At 38.3% G+C, this 27,334-nt stretch overlaps 1 protein-coding gene across 1 annotated transcript in view; it reads right to left on the reverse strand.

The window, feature by feature from the left end:
- Positions 1-715: 715 nt before the first annotated feature.
- Positions 716-27,334, reverse strand: part of LOC103263296 (UDP-glucose:glycoprotein glucosyltransferase 2-like) — a gene marked incomplete at its 5' end in the record, with an annotated part of 84,197 nt that continues 57,578 nt past the window's right edge. Inside the window, 5 exons of the mRNA XM_008060983.1 lie at positions 716-970; positions 14,668-14,794; positions 19,551-19,667; positions 26,278-26,392; positions 27,038-27,198. Coding sequence (XP_008059174.1) covers positions 948-970; positions 14,668-14,794; positions 19,551-19,667; positions 26,278-26,392; positions 27,038-27,198 — 543 coding nt within the window. The remainder of the gene's footprint in view (positions 971-14,667; positions 14,795-19,550; positions 19,668-26,277; positions 26,393-27,037; positions 27,199-27,334) is intronic.

Genomic DNA, 27,334 nt, shown 5'->3' on the forward strand with positions numbered 1-27,334 from the left:
AAAAATAAATATTGATGGGGAAGAAAACAATAGTTGTGATAGTGATATCATCCCACCAAGAAGGAAACAGGCAAATGTAACAGGAAGTGATAGCAATAAAAGTGCTGGCAGTTTCGAAGACATAGAAGACAACATATCGCCAAGTGCAGAATGGGAAGATGTTACAGAAACAGGTCCTCCGGTGAGAATAAATTTTGTTGTGTATCCTCAAACAACAGGACCACAAACAGCAAGTAATATAAGAGAACTAATGGACTATTTTACTCTGTATTTTACAAATGAATTAGGAGATAAGCCAATATCACTGCAATCACATAACTGGTTCCAACGCTATGTGAACTGATAGTTTTTCACTGTTTCATAAAGTGTGGTCGAGTTGCCGGTCAGCAATCCATGCGGTGTCTCCGAGTGCAAAGGGTTAAAACACAGTATAAATGGGTGTAATTACTTTTTATTACTCTGATACAATCATGAGTCTTTTTCTTTCTCAGAAGAAAAAGCACAAAATAGTGTTATCTAACTTTAAATGCATTTTGTGAATAAGGAACCATGAATGCACATAAAGCTGGATGCAAAAGGATGTAGATGGTCTGATAAACATCTATGAGGACTAGCCAGTCAGATACCCACTACTGGGCTATCTGGCAAAACGCCAAACCCTAACTGGCAAAAACCCAGTGTTTTCAGTAACCAGGAAAAAGAAACAATCTAGTTATAAATACTCGAATATATTTATTTTATATTTATATTTAAGTACTTAAATATAACTTAGACTCATTCAATACATTAAGCACATGTCTCTTAAATAATTAAGATTTTTTAAAAATTGAAGAATATGTCACTGATCTTAACAAAACTTCAAAAAGTCTCAGCATTGGTTCCACATGTCCCCAGCAGGCAGCAGATTCCTTGTCATGCATCCACGTTTCCTTCTCACGTAAACAGTGCTAGAGTTCATCATGTGTCAAAACTGTAGGAGAGAAAAGTTTTACTAAGTTCTTGAGAGAAAAGTTTACTAAGTTCTTGAAATCTAAAATGTGCAATTAGCATGAGTATCACTGAGGTATGGGGTTTTAAAAAAGCACCGCTGTTGACTGAAGATCCTTTCGTTCGTTTAGTACCTATATGCTTCCTTATGCAACATGAGAGGAGCTCTCGTACATGGTGGTGTCTCTTACACTGTATCATAACAACTTGTCTTTTTACCCACCTGGAGTGTGGACTCCCACGAGTCTCTCAGGACACGGAGCACATTTCATTTATCTCTAATCTCTAGGATCCAGCTCCCCATCTGGCAGATGGAGGCCTTGACGACTACAACAGATGATTCACCATGAACAAAGTATCCTGCCCTTAATGAGAACACAGACAGTCCTTTTCTAGGATGGGAGGACACAGCACACAGTGACATAACTGCTATGCACATGCGAGAACAATTCTAATGAAGACTCTGAGAAGACCAACATGGTCTCCTCTCCTGCAGAATTCAGCTGTCACTAGCTGATTTAAGAGCCTGAGAACCCAAAACAGTATTTTCAGGTACAATTTAGATGCATCCTGATCCACAATTCAAGATAGCAAACTATGTTTTTCACTCCACTAAGTTACACTGGAAGGATCATAAATACAAAAGAGAAAGGCAGTAATGAGAATGAGGCAAGTGGTTATGAGACATTGTTGGGCAGAGTTATCAATACATTTCTAGAGATGGGAAACAGGAGAATACTGATGCATTAAACACAAGGTGATGAGCTGGCTTCCTTGAGGGAGGAGCCTCCTCACAGACACCGGTGGTAATGAGTCAGACAGTGAAGCAATTGGGGTGAAGGAATGTCTAGAAAACCTGTGAAAATGAGAGCTCTCCACTCTCATTCTTCTGAATCCCAGACAGAAACTAACAACCTGGTATTGGCTCCAAGATAAATAGTGTAAGCCTATTCGTGAAAGAAAAATGGAACAAATCTATTGAGCGACAGAGAGACAAAGAGAGAGAAGCAAGGTGGACGAGAGAGAGATGTGTATATGGGATGGTCTACTCTGCATTCTTGAGTAAAGCACCCTCCCCTGGGCCTGCAGGGAGGCGTGGGAGATGGGTTCTGGTCTATTCCATGTCCACACACACAAAGAGCAGCCTGCCAGCTGTAGACCATGCCTACTGTACCTAGAACTGATTAACTCTTCCGCTCAGGGAAGGCTATTAAAGAAACAAACACATTTACCCATGGAAGAGGAAAATCAGGTCCGCTATCTATATTGATCAATCTAATTTTTCATTCTTAAATATATATAAACAGCCAAGGATTTGCAAGTATTTGAGAAAGACCGATAACAAAAGAAAAAGGGACCAAGATGAACACGAAAAAACAACTCACTCTAAGGAACAAAGGTAACCAAGATAATCAAAGCAATACTTCAAATAATTATAACTAGTATTTTCAAAAGATAGTAGAGATCGACATGGTGGCCCAGGTATGTAATACCAAAACTTTGGAAGGCCAAGATGGAAGTATTGCTTGAACCTAGGAGTTCGAGACTAGCCTGGGCAACACAGCAAAACTTCCTCTTTCCAAAAGAAAAAAAATTAGTTGGGCATGGTGGTATGTACCTGTTATACCAGCTACTCGGGAGGAAGGAGGATCACTTGAGCCCAGGAGATTGAGTCTGATCATGCTACTACACTCTAGCCTGGGCAACAGAGTGAGACCCCGGTTAAAAAGAAAAAGAAAAAAAGAGAGATACTGAAAAAGTCAGTATCATAAAACAAGAACAAACTCAAATTTTAAAAAAGGAAGAAGGGAACAATGTGTTGGAAATTAATAGTAATTATCCCTCTAAAATGAATTAATAGAAAGATGAAAGATAAAGTCCAGGAATTTTCTCAGTACACAGATAGAAGGAGTAAATATACAAGAGAAAATAAAAATATTTTAAAATGCATAGGATGAAGAAAACAATTCCATTTATGATAGAATCAAAAGGAACAAAATAATTAGAAATAAACCTAACTGAGGAGGTAAAATACTTATACACTGAAAACTACAAACAATTGCTGAAAGAAATGAAGTAAGACACAGATAAATGGAAAGACACCCCAAGTTCATGGAAGATTTAAAATTATTTAAAGGTTTATACTACCCAAAGCAATCCACAGATTCAACACTATCCCTATCAAAATCTCAATGACACTTTTTTGTTGTAGAGATAAAAAAGTCATCCTAAAATCAGGAATCACAAGGAATGATGAAAAAATTGTGAAAAAGAAGAAGAAAGTTGGAAGACTAACACTTCCTGATTTTATGACATGTTATAAAACTACAGTAATGAAAGCAGTGTGGTCCTGGTTTCAAGACAGACAAATATACCAATGTAATAAAAAGTCCAGAAATAAAGCCCTGTGTATATAATCAACTCATGTTCAACAAGGGTGCCAAGAACATTCAATAGGATAAATGATGGTCTCTACAACAAATGGGGCTGGCCAAATGGAATATCCACTTGAAAAACAATAACGTTGTATCTTTATTTTACATCACATACAAAAAAACTCAAAATGGGTAAAAACCTAAATGTAAGACCCAAAATTATTAAAATCCTAGAGAAAAACAGAAAAACCTTGATATTGGACTTAGCAATTACTTCTTGCAGATGACACCAACAACACAAACAATAAAAGCAAAAAAGATGAAAGTACATTAAACCTAAAAACTTTGATGAGTCAAAAAACACAATTGGCCAGGCTTGGTGGCTCAGCCTGTAATCCTAGCACTTTGGGAGGCCAAGGCAAGTGGATTGCCTGAGCCTGTGAGTTTGAGACCAGACTGGGCACCTTGGCGAGACCTCATCTCTACAATTAAAAAAAAAAGTCAGGTGTGGAAGTGTGCACCTGTAGTAGTTCCAGCTACTTGAAAGGCTGAGGTGGAAGGATCGCCAGAGCCCAGCAGGTTGACGCTGGGGTGGCCGTGAGTAGTGCCACTGCACTCCAGCCTGAGTGACAGAGTGAGACTCCAACTCAAAAAAAAAAAACCACCCAAAAAAACTCCCACAATCAACAGAGTGGAAAGACAACTACTACATGAGAGAAAATATCTGCAAGTCATATATTTGATAAGGAAATCATATTCAGAATATATAAAGAATATCTACAACTCAACAAAAAATTCAAATAACCTGTTTTTAAAAATAGGCATGGATGAAAAAAATCTTAAAGGCAGCTAGACAGAAAGGATAGAACACCTACCAAGGGACACCCATCAGAATCACAGAAAAAAAGTTTTACAAGTCAGAAGAGATTGGAGACCTGTTTTTAACATTTTTTTTTCTTTTTGAGTTGGAGTCTCACTCTGTCACCTAGGCTGGAGTGCAGTAGCACGCTCACGGCCACTGCAGCCTCAACCTGCTGGGCTCAGGTAATCCTTCCACCTCAGCCTTCCAACTAGCTGGAGTCCAACTACAGGCATGGAGTAGCTGGAGCCACCATGCCCAGCTAATTTTTTGGTTAATTGTAGAGATGAGGTCTCACCAAGTTGCCCAATCTGGTCTCGAACCCGTGGACTCAGGCGATCCTCTCACCTCAGCCTCCCAAAGTGCTGGGATTATATAGGCTTGAGTCACTACGCCTGGTCTTTAACATTCTTCAAGAAAAGAAATGCCAGCCAGGAATTTCCTACCCTGCCAAACTAAGCTTCATAGACAATGGTGAAATAAAGTCCAAAGTCCTTAGATAAGCAAGTGCTATGGGAATTTGCCACTTCTAGACTAGAAGACAGGAGATGCTTAAAGGAGTTGTAAACATAGAAATGAAAGAACAATGCTACCTAAAACAAAAGCACAAGTAAGCATATAGTTTATAGACCACATAAATCATCCAAAGAACTGAGACCACAGAACAACTTCTTAACAACAGTATGACAGGAGCAAATCCTCACGTTTCTAGTAACCTTGAAAGATACAGAGTGACAAACTGGAAAAAAGAAACAGGCCCCCATCCTTCTGCTGTCTCCAGGAGACCCATCTTACCTCTAGTGACACCCACAGGCTCAAGGTAAAGGAATAGAGAAAGATCTACCATGCAAATGGAAAACAAAAAAAGCAGGAGTCACTATTCTTGTGTTAGATAAAACAGACTTTAAACCAACAACATGAAAAAGAGAGAGAGGGAGAGAGAGAGAGAGAGAGGGAGGGAGGGAGGAAAAGATAGAAAGAAAGAAGGAAAGAAAGAAAGAAAGGAAGGACAATGAAGGGCAATACATAATCATAAAGGGCTCAATCCAATAAGACGAAATTACTATCCTAAATATATATACACCCAACACTGGAGCACCCAGATGTGTAAAACAATCAGTACTAAATCTAAGAGAGGACAGCCACACAATAATAGCAGGCGACTTCAACATCCCAGTAACAACTTTAGAAAGATCATCAAGGCAGAATTACTAACAAAGAAATTATAAACTTAAATTCAACTCCTGACCAACTGGACCTAACAGACATCTAAAGAATGCTTTACCCACAAACCACAGACTATACATTCTTCTCATTCGCACACGGATCATACTCAAGATCAATGACATGTCTAGTCATAAATCAAGCCTTAATAAAAATTTAAAAATCGAAATCATACCATGCATCTTCTCTGACTACACTAGAAAAAAACCAGAAATCAATCCTAAGAGGAACTTTTGAAACTACACAGAACATAGAAACTAAACAACTTGCTTGTGAACGGTTTTGAGTAAACAAAGAAATCAAGATAAAAATTAAAAATTTTTTTGAAACAAATAAAAATAAAGATACAACATAGCAAACCTCCGTGCTAAGAGGAAAATTTAACAGAAACAGGCTTACATCAAGAAGACAGATCTCAATAAACAACCTACGTCATACCTAAAGGAACTAGGAAAACAGGAACTAAACCGAAAGCCAGCAGAATAAATCTTCCAAATCAGAACAGAATTCAAAGAAAATGGACACACACACACACACACACACACACACACACACACACACACACACACACACTACAAAGGATAAGTGAATTGAAGAGCTGATTCTTTGAAAGGCTAAACAAGACTGACAGAATGCTGGCCAGATTAACAAAATTAAAAAAAAAAGAGAGAGACAATAAATGCCATCGGAAATAAAAAGGTGGCACTCCAATCGATCCCAAAGAAATACAAAAGATTCTTAGAAATTATTATAAACATCTGTATGCATGTCAACAAGAAAATACAGAGAAAACAGAAAATTCCTGGAAACACACAACCTCCCAAGATTATAATAGGAAGAAACTGAAACCCTGAACAGAGCCTCAAAATTGAGTCAGTAATAAAATAACTATCTATCAAAAAAAAAATCCTGGACCACATGGATTCACAAATTCTACTAGATGTACAAGAAAAATTGGCACTAATCTTACTGAAATTATTCCAGAAATAACGAGGAGGACAGACTACTCCCTAACTCATTCTATGAAGCACATATCATCCTGATACCAAAATACAGCAAAGACACAATGATAAAAGAAAACTATAGGTTGGTATGAACACAGATGAACATAGATGCAAAAATCGTTAACAAAATACTAGCAAACTGCACACAAGAACACATTTTGAATGACCAAAAAGATCATTCTCATGATCAGGTAGGTTTTATTCCTGGGATGTAAGGTTGACTGAAAATACACAAATCAATAAGTGTAATCTAACGCATAAACGAAGTAAAAACAAGAACCACATGATTATCTCAATAGATACAGAAAAAGTATTTGATAAAATTCAACATCCCTTCATAATAGAAATACTCAACCAACTAGGCATCAAAGGAACATACTTCAAAATAATAAGAGCCATCTATGACAAACCTACAGACAACATACTGCATGGGCAGACATTGGAAGCATTCCCTCTAAGCACCAGAACAAGACAAGGCTGTCCACTGTCACCACTCCTATTTAGCACAGTATTGTACTGGAATTCCTAACTAGAACAATCAGGCAAAAGAAAAACTAAAAGGCATCCAAACGGGAAAAGGTATCTAACGGGAAAAAGAAGTAGTTAAATTATCCTTTTTTGCAGATGATATGATTCTATATCTAGAAAATCCACCAAAATACTTGAGCTAAGTCACTTTAGTAGAGTCTTGGAATGCAAAATCAACACTCCAAATCAGTAGGATTTCTATACACCAATAATGTTCAAGTTGAGAACCAAATGTAAAGCACAATCCCATTTATAATAGCCACATACACAAAAATAAAATACCTGAGAAAACATCTAACAAAGAAAGGGAAAGATTTCTACTATGAGAACTACAAAACTCTGCGGAAAGAAATCAAAGATGATACAAAAATTTTTAAAAATTCCATGTTCATGGACTAGAAGAATCAATATCATTAAAATGGTCATACTGGGCCAGGCTTGGTGGCTTAGCCTGTAATTCCAGCATTTTGGGAGGCTGAAGCAAGTGAGTCCACGAGTTCAAGACCAGCCTGGGCAACTTGGTGAAACATCATCTCTACAATAAATCAAAAATTAGCCAGGCATGGTAGTGCGTGCCTGTAGTTCTGTCTACTAGGAAGGCTGAGGCGGAAGGATTGCCGGAGCCCAGCAGGTCGATGCTGGGGTGGCCGTGAGTGTGCCACTGTACTCCAGCCTAGGTGACAGAGTGAGACTTCAACTCAAGAAAGAAAGAAAAAAAAAAGGTCATACTGCCCACAGCAATCTATAGATTCAACACAATCCCTATTAAACTACTATCCTCATTTTTTTACAGACCTAGAAAAAATAATACTTAAATTCACGTGGAAGCAAAATAGAGCCTGAATAGCCAAAGTAACCCTAAGCAAAAAGAACCAAGTTGGAGGTATATATTGCTGGACTTGAAACTTTACTATAAGACTACAGTAATGAAGACAGCATAGTACTAGTACAAACACAGGCACATCGATCAATGGAATAGGATAGAGATTCCAGAAATGAGGCTGCTGACTTCAAACCAACTGATCTTTGACAATGCTGAAAAAAATAAACACTGGGGAAAGGACACCCTATTCAATAAACAGTGCTGGGGAAACTGGCCAACCATATGTAGAAAAATGATACTGCATTGCTTCCTTTCACCCCGTATAAATTAAAGGCTTAAAAATCTGGAAGTAAAGCCTAGGGAACCCAAACCATAAAAATCTGGAAACCCCAAACCATAAAAATCTGGAAGAAAGCCTAGGTAACACTCTACTGGACATTGGCCTAGGCAATGAATTTATGACCAAGTCCTAAAAGGAAATGCAGCAAAAAAACTGACAAGTAGGACCTAATTAAATAAAGATTTCAGTACAGCAAAAGAAACTTGACAGTTCTAACTATTTAACTGTTATTAGCTATTGACAGTTGGTTGATAGACAACTACAGAATGGGAGAAAATATCTGCAAACTATGCATCTGACAAAGGACTAATATCCAGAATCTAAAAGGAGTTTAAACAAATCAATGGGAGGGGAAAAATAATCTCATTAAAAAATGGGCAAAAGGAAATGAATGAACACTTCTCAAAAGAAAGTATGCACGCACCCAATAAACATATTTAAAAATGTTCGTCACTAAACATCAGAGAAATGTAAATCAAAACCACAATGGGATATCAACTCATAACAGTCAGAGTGACTATTATTAAAACAACAACAACAACAAAATAGATGTTGGTAAGGTTGTGGAGAAAAGAAACACTCATACACTTGGTGGGAATGTAAGGCAATTCAGTCCCTGTGGTAGGCAATTTGAAGATTTCTCAAAGAATTAAAAGTAGAATTACCATTTGATCCAGAAATCCCACTACTGAGGGATATACCCAAAGGAGCATATATCACTTTACCAAAGACACCGGCTGCAATATGTTTATTGCCGCACTACTCACAATAGCAAAAACATGGAATGCACTTAGGTGCCCATTAACAGTGATAAGATAAAGAAACTGTGGTACAGATATACCAAGGGGTACTACACAGACATAAAGTAGAACAAAATTATGTCCTTTGCAGCAATGTGGATGCAGCTGAAGATAATTATTCTCAGCAAAATAACAAAGAAACAGAAAACTGAATACTGATGGTTTTCACTTATAAGTGGGAGCTAAACATTGGGAACACACAGACATAAAGATGGGAACAACAGACACTGAGGACTCTCAAGAGGGGAGGAAAGGGAGACAGGCAAGGACTGAAAAACAACCCATTGGGTACCATACACACCATGCAACACACCTGCAAATGTACCACATGAATCTAAACATTAAACACATTTTTTAATGGGCAAAGGATTGAATAGACATCTCTTCAAAAATGCTATACAAATTGTCAATGTGCACATGAAAAGAGAGTCAATATCACTAATCATAAGAGAAATGCAAATCAAAACCACAATGAAATGACCAACTCAGACACATCAGGCTGAAGAAGAGAAAATAGCAAGTGTTGGGGAGGCTATGGAGAAATTAGAACCCTTGTGCACTGTTGATGGAATCAGAAAATGGGACAACTGCCATGGGAAATAAAAGTTCCTTTAAAAATTAAAAATAGACAGCCTGGGTAACACAGCAAGACCCCATAGCTATAAAAAAAATGACATGATTCGGTCATCTCACTCGTGGAAACATATCCAAATGAATTGAAAGCAGTGTCTTGAAGAGATATTTGCATATTCATATATCCATAGCTGCACACTCACAATAGCTAAGAGATGGACGCAACCTAAATGTCCACTGATGGATGAACGAATATACAAAATGTGATACACACACAATGAAATATTATTCAGCCTCTTAAAAGGGAAGGAAATCCTGTCACATGTTACAACACGAATAAACCTCGAGAACATTATGCCGTGTGAAATAAGCCGGTCACAAAAAGACAAATACTGTGTGATTCCACTTATATGAAGTATCAATGGTAGTCAAACTCAGACGGCACAAAAAATGGTGGTTCCCAGGGACTGAGGCAGGGATTAAAAGAGAGGTGCTATTTAATAAGTATAGAGTTACAGATTTGCAAATGAAAATGTTCTGGAGATCTGTTTCAAAACAATGTGAATATATTCAACACTACAGTACTGAAGTTAAGAATGATTAAGAGTCAGGCTCAGTGGCTCAGGCTGTAATCCCATGCTTTGGGAGGCTCAGGTGAGTGGATTGCCTGAGCTCGCGGGTTCGAGACCCGCTTGGGCAACTTGGTGAGACCTCATCTCTACAATAAATCAACAACAACAAAAAATCAGCTGGGTGTGGTAGCGCATGCCTGTAGTTCCAAGTACTTGGAAGGCTGAGGTGGAAGGATCGCCAGAGCCCAGCAGGTCAAGGCTGCAGTGGCCGGAAGCGGCCACTGCACTCCAGTCTGGGCAACAGAGTGAGACTGCAACTCGAAAAAAAAAAAAAAGAATGATTAAGATGGTAAATGTTGTGCTTTTGACCACAATAAAATGTGCACAACAACTGTATAAGATGAAAATTATAATATTCTAAAATAAGCTAAAAAATTAAAAATAACTTTACTTTTCTTGATGTTTCTCTTTCCTATAGTCTTAAATAGTTTAAGCTTCTATTAGATTTGTTTGCTTTCAACATCATTTGACTCCCAGTTATTATAAATAAAGCAGTAAGCAAGCTTATTGTTTTGTCCACTTTTTCTCCCCCTTCTCTATTTTTGGTAGAAGTGTTCCTTTTCTCCACATTTTATTGTGGTCAAAAGCACAACATCTTAATCATTCTTAACTTCAGTACTGTAGTGCTGGATTTAGAGTCTATCACACGCAGTACTCTGTCACAGAAAGAAAAACTAAGAACCACATGTACTCACTCATAAGTAGACCCTGAAGTACACGTTATCACAAAAAAGTTCTCGGCAGTAGCAGAACACTGCCGGGGGGTCGGGGGGCACATAGCATCAGTAAGAGGTCCTGACACCAGTCCGGGCAAAGTGAGGTCCAATGAGAGCCCCAAATGTCCCCTGGATGCAAAACACTTGCGTACCCAATCCTGCCTTGTACCCCACAACTTTAAAAAATAAAAATTAAAAAAAGATAAAATTTAAAATTAAAATTAAAAAAGAGAATAACTGAGACATTACTATAAACAGCATGAAAATTCTATATGATCATGGAAAATGAAAATCCATGTAAACAATAATCTTTTTATGTACAAGCAACCACCAGTAAAGAAGAGATATTGGAAGAGAAAAATTTCATTTATAATAGTGGCAAGATGACAAAATAGCTAGAAATAAGCTTAAAAAGAGATATATGATCACATATCTCTTAGAATATATAGAATATATTCATATATGATAGACTTTAAATCCATCCAAGTTGCTGTGAAGTCCACAATTTTGTCCTTCTTTATGGCTGTGTAATATTCCACCGTGTACAGGTGCCACATTTTTTTATCCAGTTCAGTTTTGATGGACAGCATGGTTGGTTCAATATTTTTGCTATTGTGAATAGTGCTGCAATAAACATATGATTAAAGTGTTATGATTTCTCACAAACATAAAACTGGACTTGAACATATAGAAAGAAAATGTATTCTAAGGAAGAACAGTTGTGAAGATTTCAATTCTTCCAAGTTAACTATTAATGTAATCCTCTTTCTGCCCACTGCCCCCTAAAAAAAAAAAACACAGAAAATGTTCTCAAACTAGATAGCTGATTCTAAGGTTTGTATGGAAAAATAAGCAAATAAGAATACACAGGAAAAAACAAACAAACCAAAGTAGAGCAGTTAGGGGAGGCTAGCCCTACTTGATGTAAGTCTTGATAATTAAGGCAGTATATAATTGACATATGTATTGACAGAGACCAATGGAACAGAATAAAAAGTGCCAAACAAGACATAAAATAATATTGGAATTTAGTATATGATAAAGGTGGCAACAGATTTGTGAAATAAAGATTATTTTTTTTCCAGTGTTAGGCAATAATCCTCTAGAAAAAATGGGCAAATAAACAGTGGAAATACTAATAACCTTAAAATATATTATAAGATTTTCAACTTCACTCATGTTACGGGTTGAATTTATATATTCAAAAACATGTGAATTCTGGGGCCCTCAAATTCATATGTTGAATCCTAACCTCCTGTATTTGGAAGCAGGGTCTTTACAGAGGTAATCAAGTTAAAATGAGGTCGATAGGGTGGACCCTATGCAATGACTGTTGTCCTTACAGAATGAGGACAGAGAATGTAAAGACAATGTAAAGAAACATAGGGAGAAGATATCCATTTACAAGTCAAGAGTGGGGCATGAAACAAATCCTTCCTTCAGAGCTCTTAAGAGGTACCAACTCTGCAGATATTTTCTTTCATCTTGGCCTTCCAGCTTCTAGTACTGCGAGACAATAAATTTTTGTTGTTTAAACCATCGAGTTTGTGGCACTATGTTATGGCAGCCCTAGCAAACAGATACAATGTACAAGACAAGTAAAAGTTATCAAAGATATACCATATCCTTGAAAATGAGTACCTCTCGAGGTTTGAGTAAATAAGAGGACTTCTAATTTTATTCTTATATTTCCATGTTGTTCTAATATTTATAATAAACATGTCTTATATTTGTACTTAAGTTTAAAAACCAACTATCTCTTTCATAAAACTTCTCTCCCTTATTTATATATGTAACTGTACTAACACACACACAAAGACATACAAGTTTTCTTTAATGGAAATGTGATCAATCATTGTTCTATAACTTATTTTTGTAAATTAAAAATGTACTGTCAGCAGAAATATATTTCATTTCTCTTGAAAGGCTACCCTACGTTTAATTGCTTATATGTATCAATGCTTATATAACCAATGTCTATTGTTGGAGAGACTATTTCTATTTCATAACTTAAAATAATGCTACAATAAGCATAACAGCATGCAGATAATTTTTCTTTTTTTTTTTTTTGAGTTGGAGTCTCACACCGTCGCCCAGACTGGAGTGCAGTGGCACGGTCCTGGCCACCGCAGCCTCGACCTGCTGGGCTCCGGCCATCCTTCTGCCTCAGCCTTCCAAGTAGCTGGAGCTACAGGTGCATGCTGCCACAGCCAGCTAATTTTTGATTTATTGTAGAGATGAGGTCTCGCCAAGTTGCCAGGGAAGGTCTTGAACCGGTGGGCTCAGGTAATCCACTCACCTTGGCCTCCCAAAGTGCTGGGATTGCAGGCTGAGCCACTAAGCCCTGTCCATTTTTCTTTTTTAAACGCAAATTTCCTAAGGTGAATTGCTGGGTCAAAGAGCATATACACTTTATATTTTTGTGCACATAAAATTTACTTAATTTAAACAGCTACCCTATGTATCCCTATCTGAAAGTGCTCATTTGCCAACACCCTCACTGACAGTGGGCATTATTAATCTTTTAACTCTTTCTCAGTTTGATAAAACATTTAAACTGTGTTTTGTGCATTTAAAAATTTTTGTTGAGGTGGTTTTCCTCTCTTCCTTCTTTTTTTGCATTCTTTCCTTCTCTTCCTCTTCCCTTGTCTTCTTTTACCTTTTTCTCCCTTTAAAAAGATTTATATCATACCACTTACAGAATAATGTTTTCTTCTGAATTTATCTGTACTAACTTACTATATATATATGGGTGTGTCTTAAATAGTTAACTTCCCAGATACACCAAAAAAAATTTTTTTTAAAAAGGAAAACAATAAGTCAAGATGAAACACAATTTCATGTTTATATGAGAAAGTTTATATATAATCATTTCAACTTCCCTAAAAAGTAAAGCTGAGGAAAATGATAATTGTATTCTGAGCTACCGAGAATTATTGAAGGATTAACTAATATAACCTAGTGAAAGTCTCTTACATACTGACTGGAACACAATAGGAGCTCAGAGTTCTTTTTAAAAAAGAGTTAATAACAATAGAGAGAGTCAGGCGACAATGACAGGAAAAGAGAATTATTAGGGAATCAAGAGGTTCATATCAGCTTTAAAAATAAATTCAACAAGCTGGGCTCGGTGGGACAGCCTGTAATCCCGTGCCTTTGGGAGGCTGAGGTGAGTGGATGGCCTGAGCCCGTGGGTTCGAGACCCACCTGGGCAGCGAGACCTCATCTCTACAATAAATCAAAAAATCAGCCAGGCATGGTAGCGCATGCCTGTAATTCTGCCTACTTGGAAGGCTGAGGCGGAAGGATCGCCGGAGCCCAGCAGGTTGAGGCTGCGGTGGCCGGGAGCGGCCAATGCACTCCAGTCTGGGCGACAGAGTGAGACTCCAACTCAAAAAAATAATAATAATAAAAATAAAATAAATAAATAAATTCAACACATACTTGTTGAACGCTTATGTAGGATGATGAAATGCCATGATAACAGCATATTTTTTTCAAATGGATGCAAATAGAATCCAAGTCACTCTCTAGCCATGAGTAAGGATATTAGAACCATGAACATGTGGGGAAAACTGTATTATGTACAAGATCAATTTAGGAGACAGGGAGTAATACTTTTAGTTAACTATGTTAATTTTTCAGGACTTGCTTGAATTTTCACATTTGGGAAATTCAGTGAAATCTTAAAGACAAGTATTCCTTTGACTTTCATTTTTCACCTCTATCTTGTGGCTGATCATTTGGTAATTTAATCTCATTAGTGCAACATATGAATCAGATACCACTGCAGGATAATGACTTACTTGCATTTTTCTTCTCATTTTCAAGATGATCTAATAGTTGCTTTATCTCCGTATCATACTCCACCCATTCTGGGACAATCCTGGCAGCAGCTTTTAGTTTGGGTTCTTTTGTTTTGGGATTATTACACTGAAAGTTTAAACAGATTTTGTTAAAGAGAAACCATACTCCAGAAAACACAAAGAAAATACTTGAGGACAATGCTGTGTCAGTAGGGGAAATAAAAAACACATTTTATAAAACCAGAGCCCAGCCGGGTTCGGTGGCTCAGCCTGTAATCCCACCTGGGCAACTTGGTGAGACCTCATCTCTACAGTAAATCAAAACTTTGCCGGGCGTGGTAGCGCGCCTGTAGTTCCAGCTCCTCGGAAGGCTGAGGCAGAAGGATCGCCAGAGCCCAGCAGGTCGAGGCTGCGGTGGCTGGGAGCGACCACTGCACTCCAGTCTGGGCGACAGAGTACTCTAACTCAAAAAAACAAAAAAAAAACAAAAAAACCCCCCAGAGCTCTATTAAGTACTTGAAGAATTGGAAGTTAAGTATAGACAGGATCAAGTGAAATAACTCATGGGTAATAATTGTTTAATAAAAATACCTCAATCAGAAATTTGAACAAAAATCATTGAAAGACATTCTGAAGGTTCATAAGAAGTTCGTCGAGCAATTCTGTAAAATGCTCTGACAAGAGCTAATCACATTACCATTCTGTAAAAGCACATAGCAGACTTCTGCTTTGTAGGTACAGTAGAAAACCACTGGAAGTGGAATCTCCGTTCTCAGGGTTCCAACTCCACATTTACTAACAGTAGGACCGATACATATCACCTAACTTTTTTTGGGAGGGGGGGAAGTGGGTCTTAATGTATTTATCTGCAAATAAATTAAAAGTTAAAAGGCAAAAATTACAGGAGAAGGCAGATAAGAATCTGATACTGGATGTATCTGAAGGAACAGTAGACAGGATTTGCTGATGTATTGGGTGAGCTGTGAGAAAAGAGAAGCATCAAAGACTTTGCCACCAGTGCCTTTGGCTTGAACAACGTGAAGAACAGAATTACCATTTATTAATATCAGAAAACATAATGGGAGGAGCATAAACATCACCAAGTTATAAAAGCAGCCCATTTGCTATATACAAAGCACTAATACACAAGGTGTAAAGCTCACTTCTGTCTGACATTTTCTCCATCTGCTTTCCTCTTATTGCCTTAGGGGAAAGTTATTTGTCATGAGCTGTGTGCCTGTTGTCTTAATCCTTTCCTCACTAAATATTTTCAGTTCATTCACTGTAATTTTTTTCCTAGAGTGATACATTTGTGAAATAAACAGAAAACAAGATATTCTTTGCAGAAATTTTTACAGGCAATGTTTTCTGTACAGTGAAGATAATGAAACTATTTTAACTGTGTCATAAACTATTCAAATAATACTGTTTTCTTTAGTTGTTTTGTAATACGATGGTTTGGGTTTTTTTAGTTTTGTTTTTTTCTATTTTTTAAAGTTGTTATGTAATTTTTAACTCTCATCCTCTTCTGAAGGTTACATTTTTGGGCTTTTTTGTGCTACTATCTTTATCAAAAGTTTGTAAGTGGGTAATTATGCCCCTAGGGGAACTTTGGCAAAGTCTGGAGAAAATTTTGGCTGGCATGGCTGGGGAGTGGTGGGGTGCTATTGCCATCTAGTGGGTAGAGGCCAGGAATACCGCTGAATACCCCACAATGCACAGAAAAGCCACCACAACAAAGAATTAGCCCCAGATGCCAGTAATACTGAGGTTGGGAGACCTAGATTGAAATGGTGTCATGACATTCATAAATACTTCCATTGCCACCTTCAAAACGAGGCTGTTAGGCTATTTCCTTGGGATTTTTCTACATTCTCTTAGCTTCCCCTCCATCACCCAAGAAACTGGTCCAAAATAGCATGGTCTCTCATTCTATCTTTTTTTTTTAATTATTTTATTATAGAGATGTGGGGTACACATGAGCCTACATGAGTAGGCTGCATGCAGGTGAAGTTTGGGCTTCTAACCGGCCCTCACTCCCCCTGCTAGTGAACTCGATGCCCTCAGTGTTGTCACGTGGCCCCCATCCTCCCCTCTTCCTCATTCTATTTTCAAGCTTTTCTAAGGGAAAGACAGTTAGGCTGATTACCAGAATGCGCACCGCTCCTCCTTCTGCAGTGGTGCTACAGCTAGGAGGTAGCTGTCCATCCAGGAATGACATTTCTCAGTTCTTCCTACACCTAAATATGGACGCATGACCAACTCCCACCCAGGGACTAGGACCTTTGCATTCGCGATGTGTTCTGCACACTCTTTTTTCCTTTTTCTCTGAGTCATCACTATCCAACAGAAATATGAAGACCATATATGTAATTTAAAATTTCCTTGTAGTCACATATAAAAATGTAAAAGGAACAGGTGAAATAAATTTTAATACTACATTTAATACTATATTTTATTTGACCCAATATATCTGAAATATTATTAGTCAATACATAATCAATGTAAGAATTAGCAATGAGATATTTTTACATTCTTTTTATTGTACTGAGTCTTCAAAACCTGGTGTGTGTTATCTTACAGCACATCCCAATTCAGACTAGCAACATTTTAAGTGCTCAAGAGCCACATGTGGCAAGTGGCTGCTGCACTGAAAGGAGCAGCCATGCGTGGACAAAGAATAATCCCTGAGTCACAACACACAGGAAAACTACTCATTGATGGGGACATTCACTTGGGTTTGCTGCTTGAGTGAGTGTGAAGTCACTAAAATTTGGTGGTTTATTATGATAGTTCATGTTAACCCAAGCACTAAAGTTCCCAAGGAGACTCACATCACAGCTGTATGAGTCACAACCTTATCTGTCACAACATAACCTTAACAACATCTTAATAATTATGATCAGCAATATTCTTGGCATCTCTTTATAAAATTTCCTTGCGTCTCTCTCTCTTTCTCTCTTTTTTTTTTTTTTTGAGTTGGAGTCTCACTCTGTCACCCAGGTTGGAATGCAGTGGCATGCTCCTGGCCACTGCAGCCTCGACCTACTGGGCTCCAGCAATCCTTCCGCCTCAGCCTTCCAAGTAGCTGGAACTACAGGAGCGTGCTACCACACCTGGCTAAATTTTGATTTACTGTAGAAACGAGGTCTCGCCAAGTTGTCTGGGTGGGTCTCGAACCCGTGGGCTCAGGCAATTCTCTTGCCTCAGCCTCCCAAAGTGCTGAGATTACAGGCTGAGCCACCGAGTCTGGCCTGCTTCCCTCTTAATGCCATTTTGTTTGTTTCTGCTACATTCTACCATTTAGAACTGCATTCTAACATGCTGACATGCTATTTCCTATGTACATTTCTACAAGTATCTGGAAAAAGTTCCCTACTTTTTATTTGTTATGTCCCTTATTTTGTTCAAAAGTGTATGAACTCTTAACATATTGATAGTTTATTATTCAGTGAAGACTTTGTAAACAATTATTCTATACTTAAATTAGTGTATTAAAAATAATATGGTAGCCGGGCTTGGTGGCTCAGCCTGTAATTCCAGCGCTTTGGGAGGTTGAGGTGAGTGGATTGCCTGAGGCTGTGGGTTCGAGACCTGCCTGGGCAACTTGGTGAGACCTCATCTCTACAATAAATCAAAAATTACCTGGGTGTGGTAGCACACGCCTGTAGCTCCAGCTACTTGGCAGGCTGAGGGGAAGGATTGCCGGAGCCCAGCAGGTTGAGGCTACAGTGGGCGGAAGCGGCCACTGCACTCCAGTCTGGGTGACAGAGTAAGACTCCAACTCAAAATAATAATAATAATAATAATAAAATTAATAATAATAATATGGTAAAAAACTGTATTATTACTTGTAGCTATTAAAGATAAAATAGTATTGAAATGTAGGTTTGGTCAGACAATAAATAAACTAGTTTGAAATATTTTATGTTTAGGAGAGTTAAATTGCATAGCATAGTTAAACTGCTTAAAATGAAAATCTAAAAAAAAACTCTTAAAAATAAGGAAGAAAAATAGACACATATAGGATAATTTAAGTAGACAAAACTGTCTTCGTTGCCTTTATTTGAGGAACACATTGGCAGAACTAAACTGAAGACATGCTACGATGACAGCTAATCTATGAACATTTTCAGCCAGCTCATGGCCTTTCTTTCAACAACCCTTATGCAGAGAAGAGTTAGCATAGCAAACCTGAGACTCTTTTTCTTAGAAAGGCCTTTGCTTTGTAAGGTTGGCCCCTGGCCAGTATCTGGAAACTTAGGTTTCAGGATGGTTCCTACCATTCCCTGATAAGAGTGTCTCACCGTGCCTAAATTACTTGTGCAAACATTATGGCTTATGCTAAACACCTGCTTTTCTTCTGGAAGTTGAAAACTTTGGTGTGTCTCAGGCAAAGGCCCTCATGTAGTGACCAACCCTCAGTAAAAGCCCTAAGCACTGGGTCTCCAATAAGTGTCCTTGGTAAGCAACACTTCACAGTGTTGTGGAATTTCTTGCTACTTGAGGATTAAGCTTGTCCTGTGTGATTTCACAAAGAGAGAGGCAACTTGGAATCTTGCTCCCAATTTTCTCTTTGCCCCATGTACCTTTTCCTTCTACTGACTTTGCTTTGTATCATTTTACCATAATAAATCATAGCCATGAGTACAATTATATCGTGCATCCTGTGAATCTTCTTCATGAATCATCAAACCTGAGGGTGGTCTTGGAAGCCCCTGAAATAGCCCTATACTTGCCAACCTAACTAAATGTGTAATAGACTGAGCAGTAGGAAAAGTGAGGGAACGAATATGTGTATAATTTCATTTGTAAAACAGAAAGTATCTCTATTTGAGCATTTTTGTATCTGCTTACAGATGAATGAGAACACAGACACTCACCAGATCAATTGTTTTGGCTCTTTGTTTGGATTCATCATCACACCAGGTTTCACACCACAGCCAGTCTTGAGGAAGAGACTTAATGGCAACTTGGTAAATCATGTTATTGGGAAGATCCTACGGCGGGGGAAGGGGGGGCAGGATTTAAACATAGAGGTATAGAAATTAGAGTCAGAGGGAAAGTGAAGTAAGATGTCATTTAGACTGTAAACAGGTCAAAAAAATTCGCAAATTTGAGATTCCTCCATATTTTTAAGCTTAAAAAACCTAGTTTGGTCCAATCATCTTGTGCCATGAACGAACGCATGCAGAGGAACTATGTCCACACCTCCCCTAGGCCTCACTCCAGCACCAGGGATAAAGAGGGAGGCCCAGAAACCCACCATTCCATATGGCCACCCCACTGGACAGCCATACTACCTCTATCTGCCTTGAATCACCAGGATTAATTGCTTACACTGTGCCTGCTATTACTGTTTATGCTGGCCAACATCACACACTCCAGATTTGGAGATGACCTTTCATTTCCCTGTTAGAATCAATGATCCATAAATATTTTCACGTTTCTGCATGCTGCTTCCTAAACAGATTGTTGTCATCTGGGTTAAAAGATTTTTGACTGGCAAATAAGCCTAATAAGTTCAAGACAGAGACCTCTGAAGACATCTAGAAACATCTTCCCTTGAGATACTTGTTTATATTCCAGGGATTGTAAATGTCCGCCTTTCCTCTCTCCAGAGACGATCTGTATACATTCCAGAGCAGGGCACGCTCCCCTCTTTCCTAAAGAGTATGTAGGGTACTTGTGTTAGTACCTATACAACAGGGTCCCCAGGCCATGGGCCATGGACCAGTACCGGTCTGTAGTCTGTTAGGAACCAGGCTGCACAACAGGAGGTGAGTGGCAGGCGAGTGAGCCAAGCTTCATCTGTATTTACAACTGCTCTCCATCACTCACATTACTGCCTGAGCTCCGCCTCCTGTCAGACTAGCAGTGGCATTAGATTCTCTTAGGAGCGCAATCCCTAATGTGAACTGTACACGTGAGGGATCTAGGTTGCACGTTTCTTATGAGAATCTAATGTCTGATAATCTGAGGTGGAGCTCAGACAGTGATGCTAGCCCTGGGAAGTGGCTACAAATACAGATTAACATTAGCGGTGAGGTTTGACTGCACATCTGGCCTTCTACAAAACTGGTCCCCGATGTCAAAAAGCTTGGGGACCGCTGCTATGTAAGTACCAAAATTTATAATTTTAAGTTTCCTCTTTCAACATTCCTATACAAACACCACACTGCGAGTCCTAGTGAATGTAGTAAGACAGGAAAAGGAAATAAAAGGTATACAGATTGGGAAGGAAAATATAAAACTCATTATTTGCAGGTAACAGGATTATTTATACAGAAAAAGTCCAAGAACCAACAACAACAAAAAACCTTGCAACTGATAAGCAATTTTAGTACAAGATTACAAGATATGAAGTTAATATACAAAAGCCTATATGCCAGCAAAGAACAAGTGAAACTTGAAATTTAAGAAAATACATCATTTATATTAGCACCAAAAAATACACTTTTAAGTATAAATCTAATAAAATATGTTCCCGTACAGATGAAAGCTATACAATTCTGATGAAAGAAATATAAAAACAATGAAATAAATGAAGAGATATTCTATGTTCATAGATAGGAAGACCTAATAGTTAGGGCACCAATTCTTCTCAGATCAATCTAGAATCAGCACAATCCTAATAAAAGTCCTAGGAAGTTATCTCGTGGATATCAACCAACTGATTCTAAAATTTATGGATAAAGAAAATATTCAGGCTGGGCTCGGTGGCTCAGCCTGTAATCTGCGCTTTGGGAGGCTGAGGCGAGTGGAATGCCTGAGCCTGCGGGTTCGAGTCCGCCTGGGCCACTTGGCGAGACCTCATCTCTACAATAAATCAAAAATTAGCCGGGCGTGGTAGCGCGCGCCTATAGTTCCAGCTACTTGGAAGGCGGAGGCGGAAGGATCGCTGGAGCCCAGCAGGTTGAGGCTGCGGTGGCCGGGAGCGGCCACTGCACTCCAGTCTGGGCGACAGAGTGAGACTCCAACTCAAAAAAAAAAAGAAAATATTCAGAATAGCCAACAAAATACTGAAGAAGAATAAAGTCAGAGGGTTAACACTTCCAGACTTGAAGTCTTACTATAGAGCTGCAGTAATCAAGATAGTGTGGTATTGGGAAAGAAAAAAAAAGACAAACATTCAATAGAACATAATAAGAGCTCCCAAATAAAGAAATTTTCTGTTCAATTTTGTTTTGTAAACCTAATGTAGCTCTAAAAAAAGAAGTCTATTAATCAAAGAAAAAGTCTTAACTGCTCCTTCTGACACCCTTCATTCCCTGGGATCCCTCCCTTAACTTGATCTATCATCTTATCTCAGCCATTTACTCCCATAGTCATATCCTACATCAAGTCTTCTGTAATTTCGGTTTCGTGGTTCTACATTTCCTGACAATATCCTGGTTTTCCGCTCACCCCACTGAGTATGTAGACATCAGCACCCTCCAACTCCTTGTGACCTTCAATCAACTGATTCTACCACTATTTTACTGCCCCTTATCCCATCCCTTATTCACTCCTTTATAGTTATTCCTTTGAATATACTCTCAGTTATCTTCATCTTCTCTTAGTTGTACTTTCTTGGCAAAGTCATAGTCCTAGTTAAATCTAAATCTCTGCATCTGTAATCATGTGCACTTCAACATGGTTGGCAAAACAGACATTCACCCACCCATACAAACACACCACGCTGCTTTAATTTGAACCTCATACATATGGATCTTAAGGGGATCTTAATTTTGTCAGACAATTATATATATCAGTCTATTCTGCTGTCACTCTTTCTCAGCTGATTATTTCACACATTCTCCTCACACCCTTCCCCAGCACCTGTAAATCTAATAATCTTTCTGTCTCTATGAGTTTGTCTAAACCAGACATATAATGTAAATTAAATCATACATTATGAGGTTTTATGTCTGGCCTCTTTCACTTAGTATAATGTTTTCAAGGTCCTTCCATGCTATGTGTGTTTCTTAAGGCTCAATAATAAATCACTGTATGGCTATACAACATTTTATCCATTCATCAACTGATGGGCATCTAGATTGTTACTAATAACAATGCTGTTATAAACATCCGTGTACAAGTTTTTGTTTGGACATACATATATTGAGTCAAAGTCTCACTCTGTCGCCCAGGCTGGCATGCAGTGGCATGCTCACAGCCACTGCAACCTCGATCTGCTGGGCTATGATCCTTCTGCCTCAGTCTTCCAAGTAGCTAGAACCACAGGCGTGTACCACCATGCCTGGCTAACTTTTTTCGTTTGTTGTAGAGACAAGGTCTCGCCACGTTGCCCAGGCTGGTCTCGCCTCTGCCTCCCAACGTGCTGGGATTACAGGTGTGAGCCACTGTGCCCAGCTGCAAGAGTTCTTTATATATCTGGACACTAGTCTCTTGTTAGATATATGATCTGTAAGTATTTTGTCCCATTCCGTGGGTTGCCTTTTCACTTTCTTGATCATATTAACATGCAAGTTTTTAATTTTGATGCTAATTTATCTTTTTCTTTAGATGCTTGTTCTAAAAAACTAATGCCTAATCCAAAGTCACAAATATTTATAACTATGTTCTCTTCTAAGACTTTTATAGTTTTAGTTCTTACTTTTAGGTCTTTAATCCATTTTGGGTTAATTCTTTCTTATGGTGTGAGGTAGAAGCCCAACTTCATTCTTATGTGTGAATATCCTGTTGTCCAGCACATTTGTTAAAAATATTTCCTATCCATGAACATAGATTATCTCATCATTGGTTCTGATGTTTTTTCTTTCATCAGAATTTTATAGTTTTCCTAATGTAGAGGCACACATTTTACTAGATTTATACTAAATATGTATTTTTTAGGTGCCAATTTAAGTGGTATTGTGCTTTTGATTGCAAATTCTACTTGTTCATTGCTGGTATATACAAAAGTTTCACAAGTTGCCCAGGCTGGTCTCAAACCCTTGGGCTCAGGCAATCCTCTCACCTCTGCCTCCCAAAGTGGTGGGATTACAAGGCGTATTTGCTGATGTAGAAAATAATGAAGGAAGAACAAAACTTGAACTCTTGACTATCAAATTTGAGATAAGTTTTGGGCATTAATGTGGCAATAGCAGTAGATTTAATATAAAAGTTTGGCATTCAGGGAAAAGCTAAGAGCCAGAGATAAGATCTGGGAACTTTTAACAGAAAGGTGTAAATTAAGGCCAGGCTCAGTGGCTCAGCCTGTAATCCCAGCATTTTAGGAAGTTGAGGTGAGTGGATTGCCTGAGCCCTCTCCGGTTGGAGATCAGCCCAGGCAATTTGGTGAGACCTCATCTCTACAGTAAATAAAAAATTAGCCGGGTGTGGTAGCATGCCTGTAGTTACAGTTACTTGGAAGGTTGAGGAGGAAGGATAGTTGGAGCCCAGCAGGTCAACGCTGGGATGGCCGTGAGCATGCCACACACTCTAGCCTGGGCTACAGAGTGAGACTCTGACTCAAAAAAAAAAAAAAAAAAAAAGGAAAGATGTAAACTGAAACCATGAATGGATGTAAAATTGCCAGTAAGTAGAATGACAGGATGGGAAGTAAGCCAAGGGAAGAGACTAGAAAAGAGCTACATTTAAATGGAAAGTAGAGGGAAAGTAGTTCACCAATAAACTGCTGTGGGAAAGCCACAAATGCCAAAGAAGAACCACAGCAAGATCTGGAATTAGGGAAGCCAAGGCAGAGTGGAGAAAGTGTCAAGAAAGGAGAAATTGAAAGCATCCATGTTGCAAGTAGGGATATAAAAATAGACAAGAAGTGTTCACTAGCCCCGGAAAAGCTATTTTGACTTTACCGAGAAACGTTCAGTGGACTGGTGGGAGTGGGAGTTGAAATGCATGAGAATAAAGGCTTTAATCCCCTAAATATGATGAAGTACTACAAGAACCCCTCAGATGGTTCCTCGGCTGCTTGAAAAATGAGTCCTTTCTTTAGTTTTTAGTTATCCATGGGCAGATGTCAGGCAACTTAACAGACTTTCACTTATATGTAAGATCAAGGGTTCCTATAAATAACTATTGATAAAATTATTATTTTATTGATAAAATTATTAAGAATCATGGCCGAGCACAGTGGCGTGGCCACTTTGGGAGGCCAAGGCAAGAGGACTGCCTGAGCTGGCAGGTTAGAGACCAGCCTGGGCAACATGGCAAGACCCCATCTCTAAAATAAAACAAAAAATTAGCCGGGCGTAGTAGTGCATACCTGCAGTTCCAGCTACTTGGAAGGCTGAGGTGGAAGGATTGCCTGAGCTCAGCAGGTCAATGCTGGGGTGGCCATGAACGTGCCACTGCACTCCAGCCTGGGCGACGGAGTGAGACTCCAACTCAAAAGAAAAAAAAAAAGAATCACACAAACATGTGGTATTCATGGCCTAAATCTAGCATGCTATTGGGGTTTACTGAGGAGCACAATTTTATACTACTTGGCAATATGGAAAAGATACTATTTTCATGTGTATGCATACGTATTTGGAGTACTCTCAATTTTCTATAATTTAAAAAAAATGCATGCCTTTCCTGTGTGGTCTTACATAACTCATTAGTATTTTGACCTATAATTTCCAATTTACTAGGTATTTAAACAAAGGGTCTAAGCTTTCTGCATTATCTAGACCCTCTGCTACCTCTTTTCCCTCATTTGAACTTTATTCCCCCATCTTCCCTCTGTCCCAGCCATACTGGCTTCCTTGCCAGACCTCAAACATGTAAGGCCAACTCCCACCTTGGGACCTTTGTATTAGATCTCCCCCTTGTCCTGGAATACTCACAAACATCTGGATGGCCAACTTTATGCTTCCATTCTAAATTCACTCAACTGTCACCTTCGTAGGGATATATGGCAATCCAGTTTGTAATTGCAGATCCCAACCCCGATATACCATTCTGAACTATCATGTTTTCCTATTTTAATTTTTCTCCAAAAGATTCTTTCATTTTTTTATTTTAAAGTTTTATTTTCCTATTACAATAAAAGTATCAGAAGCTAAAGGATCCTTATTTTTATCTTCTGATGTCCAAGGTCTTACAAGAGTGCTGGCACATAGTAGATATTAAGCAGATACTTGCTATATGAATAAATAAACATGCAAGGCTCTGATAAAAATAAGGAAAAAGAGTAGGGATTAAGCGCTGCAGGGTCTTTGATTCTGCTTAAATTATCTAAAATGTTTCAGATAGAGTAATGAGGAAATTAACAGGTAATGAAGAAAAAGGAGCTTGTCTGTGAGGAAAAAGAGAATATAAGGTGATATTAGGGTACTGGGCACTAGATAAAGGGAGCTATCTTAAAGGTCAGAAGGAGGAGAGACTAGAGCATGATGATGGAGGAAGAGTAAGACAAAGAAAGCAATCAAATGAGATAGGGCATAGAGTAGAAAGAAGAGGTTTAGGAATGGAAAAGTGAGGATAAAACACTCTTTGTTTTGAAAATGTTGAGCAGAAAGTGAAAAATTATGTGTAAGTAGAGACAGTCAATAGGCAATTGCATAAAGGGCAGGAGTTTGAGAAAGAAGTTCAAAATACAAGATTTTAAAGCATATGAGCAGGGAGTTGGAAGAGTCTCTGTATTTGCACTTAAAATTATGCTATTAACATTTTACTTACCTGATCTAGGTTTGAAAGACTGTTGGGATCTTGACTGAGAACTTGGTACTGGCCCCTGAGCCTGTCACCTGCTGCAATTCTCCTGAACTTCTTGAGATCCACTACATATAAGGCACTGCAAAAAGGAATACTCCTTGATAGACTATGTTGTTTATATAATTTTACCTTTCCCCAGTGAATGCATACAGTAATGGTATTAACTATGCATATCTTAGGAGCTAACACTTATTAATCCTTTCATAAATTTGCTCCCAATATTTAATACTGTTTCTAAGGAGTTTGAGGTTTATTATAATTTTGGTAGGACCCATATACTTTTAGGGGCACCCTAAGTTTTTCCAAGTTGTCATGAAACTCATAGCCCTACCAAGAGTAACAGCTTTGAAGATAGTGTCTTTATTTTGTTATTTGACAAAACAAGTTTAAATCTTCTTGAGTAGTTAGGAGCATATAGCTGAGTCATATAATTTAGGTTTAACTCATGGCTCAGTTATATACTAGAAGGATAAGTGTGGGCAAGTTATATAAATATTGCATGCTGCAGTTTCTACATCTATAAAATGGAGACAATAACAATATCTCAAAAGGTTGTCAAAAAGATTTTATGAGTTAATATACATGAAGGCTTATAAGAGATACTGGCATGTACTAAACCACATTGGTAACTGGTTGATCTTACTGTATAGTTTTTAAGAAAACTGAATGTTGTCATTCAAAACATTATTTATTTACTAATGGGTAAGAGTATGAGTTTTCTTACCTGATATGGTATTTTCTTCTTGAAAGATGTGATGCCCAGTATCCTGTTTTCCAAAAACGATAACCATCCATATCAGTGCGGCTATCACAAAACGGAGTGTACCCATAAGGAGCTCCATCCAGATCAAAATCTCGGAGTTCTTTTAGGTCATGTCTCACAATCTAAATAATTAAAATAGTGTCTCTGATGAAGACTGTAAGATAACAGTTCTTTTTATGGGAATCTAATATCTAAGATCATAGAAATACAGAAAGCTGCATTTTCCTCACAGTGCTTTCATGTAGTGTGAATTTACTA

This window comes from Carlito syrichta, unplaced genomic scaffold (genome assembly GCF_000164805.1).
Source record: "Carlito syrichta isolate Samal-C Ts95f unplaced genomic scaffold, Tarsius_syrichta-2.0.1 Scaffold304793, whole genome shotgun sequence".
In the NCBI taxonomy this organism is placed as follows: domain Eukaryota; kingdom Metazoa; phylum Chordata; class Mammalia; order Primates; family Tarsiidae; genus Carlito; species Carlito syrichta.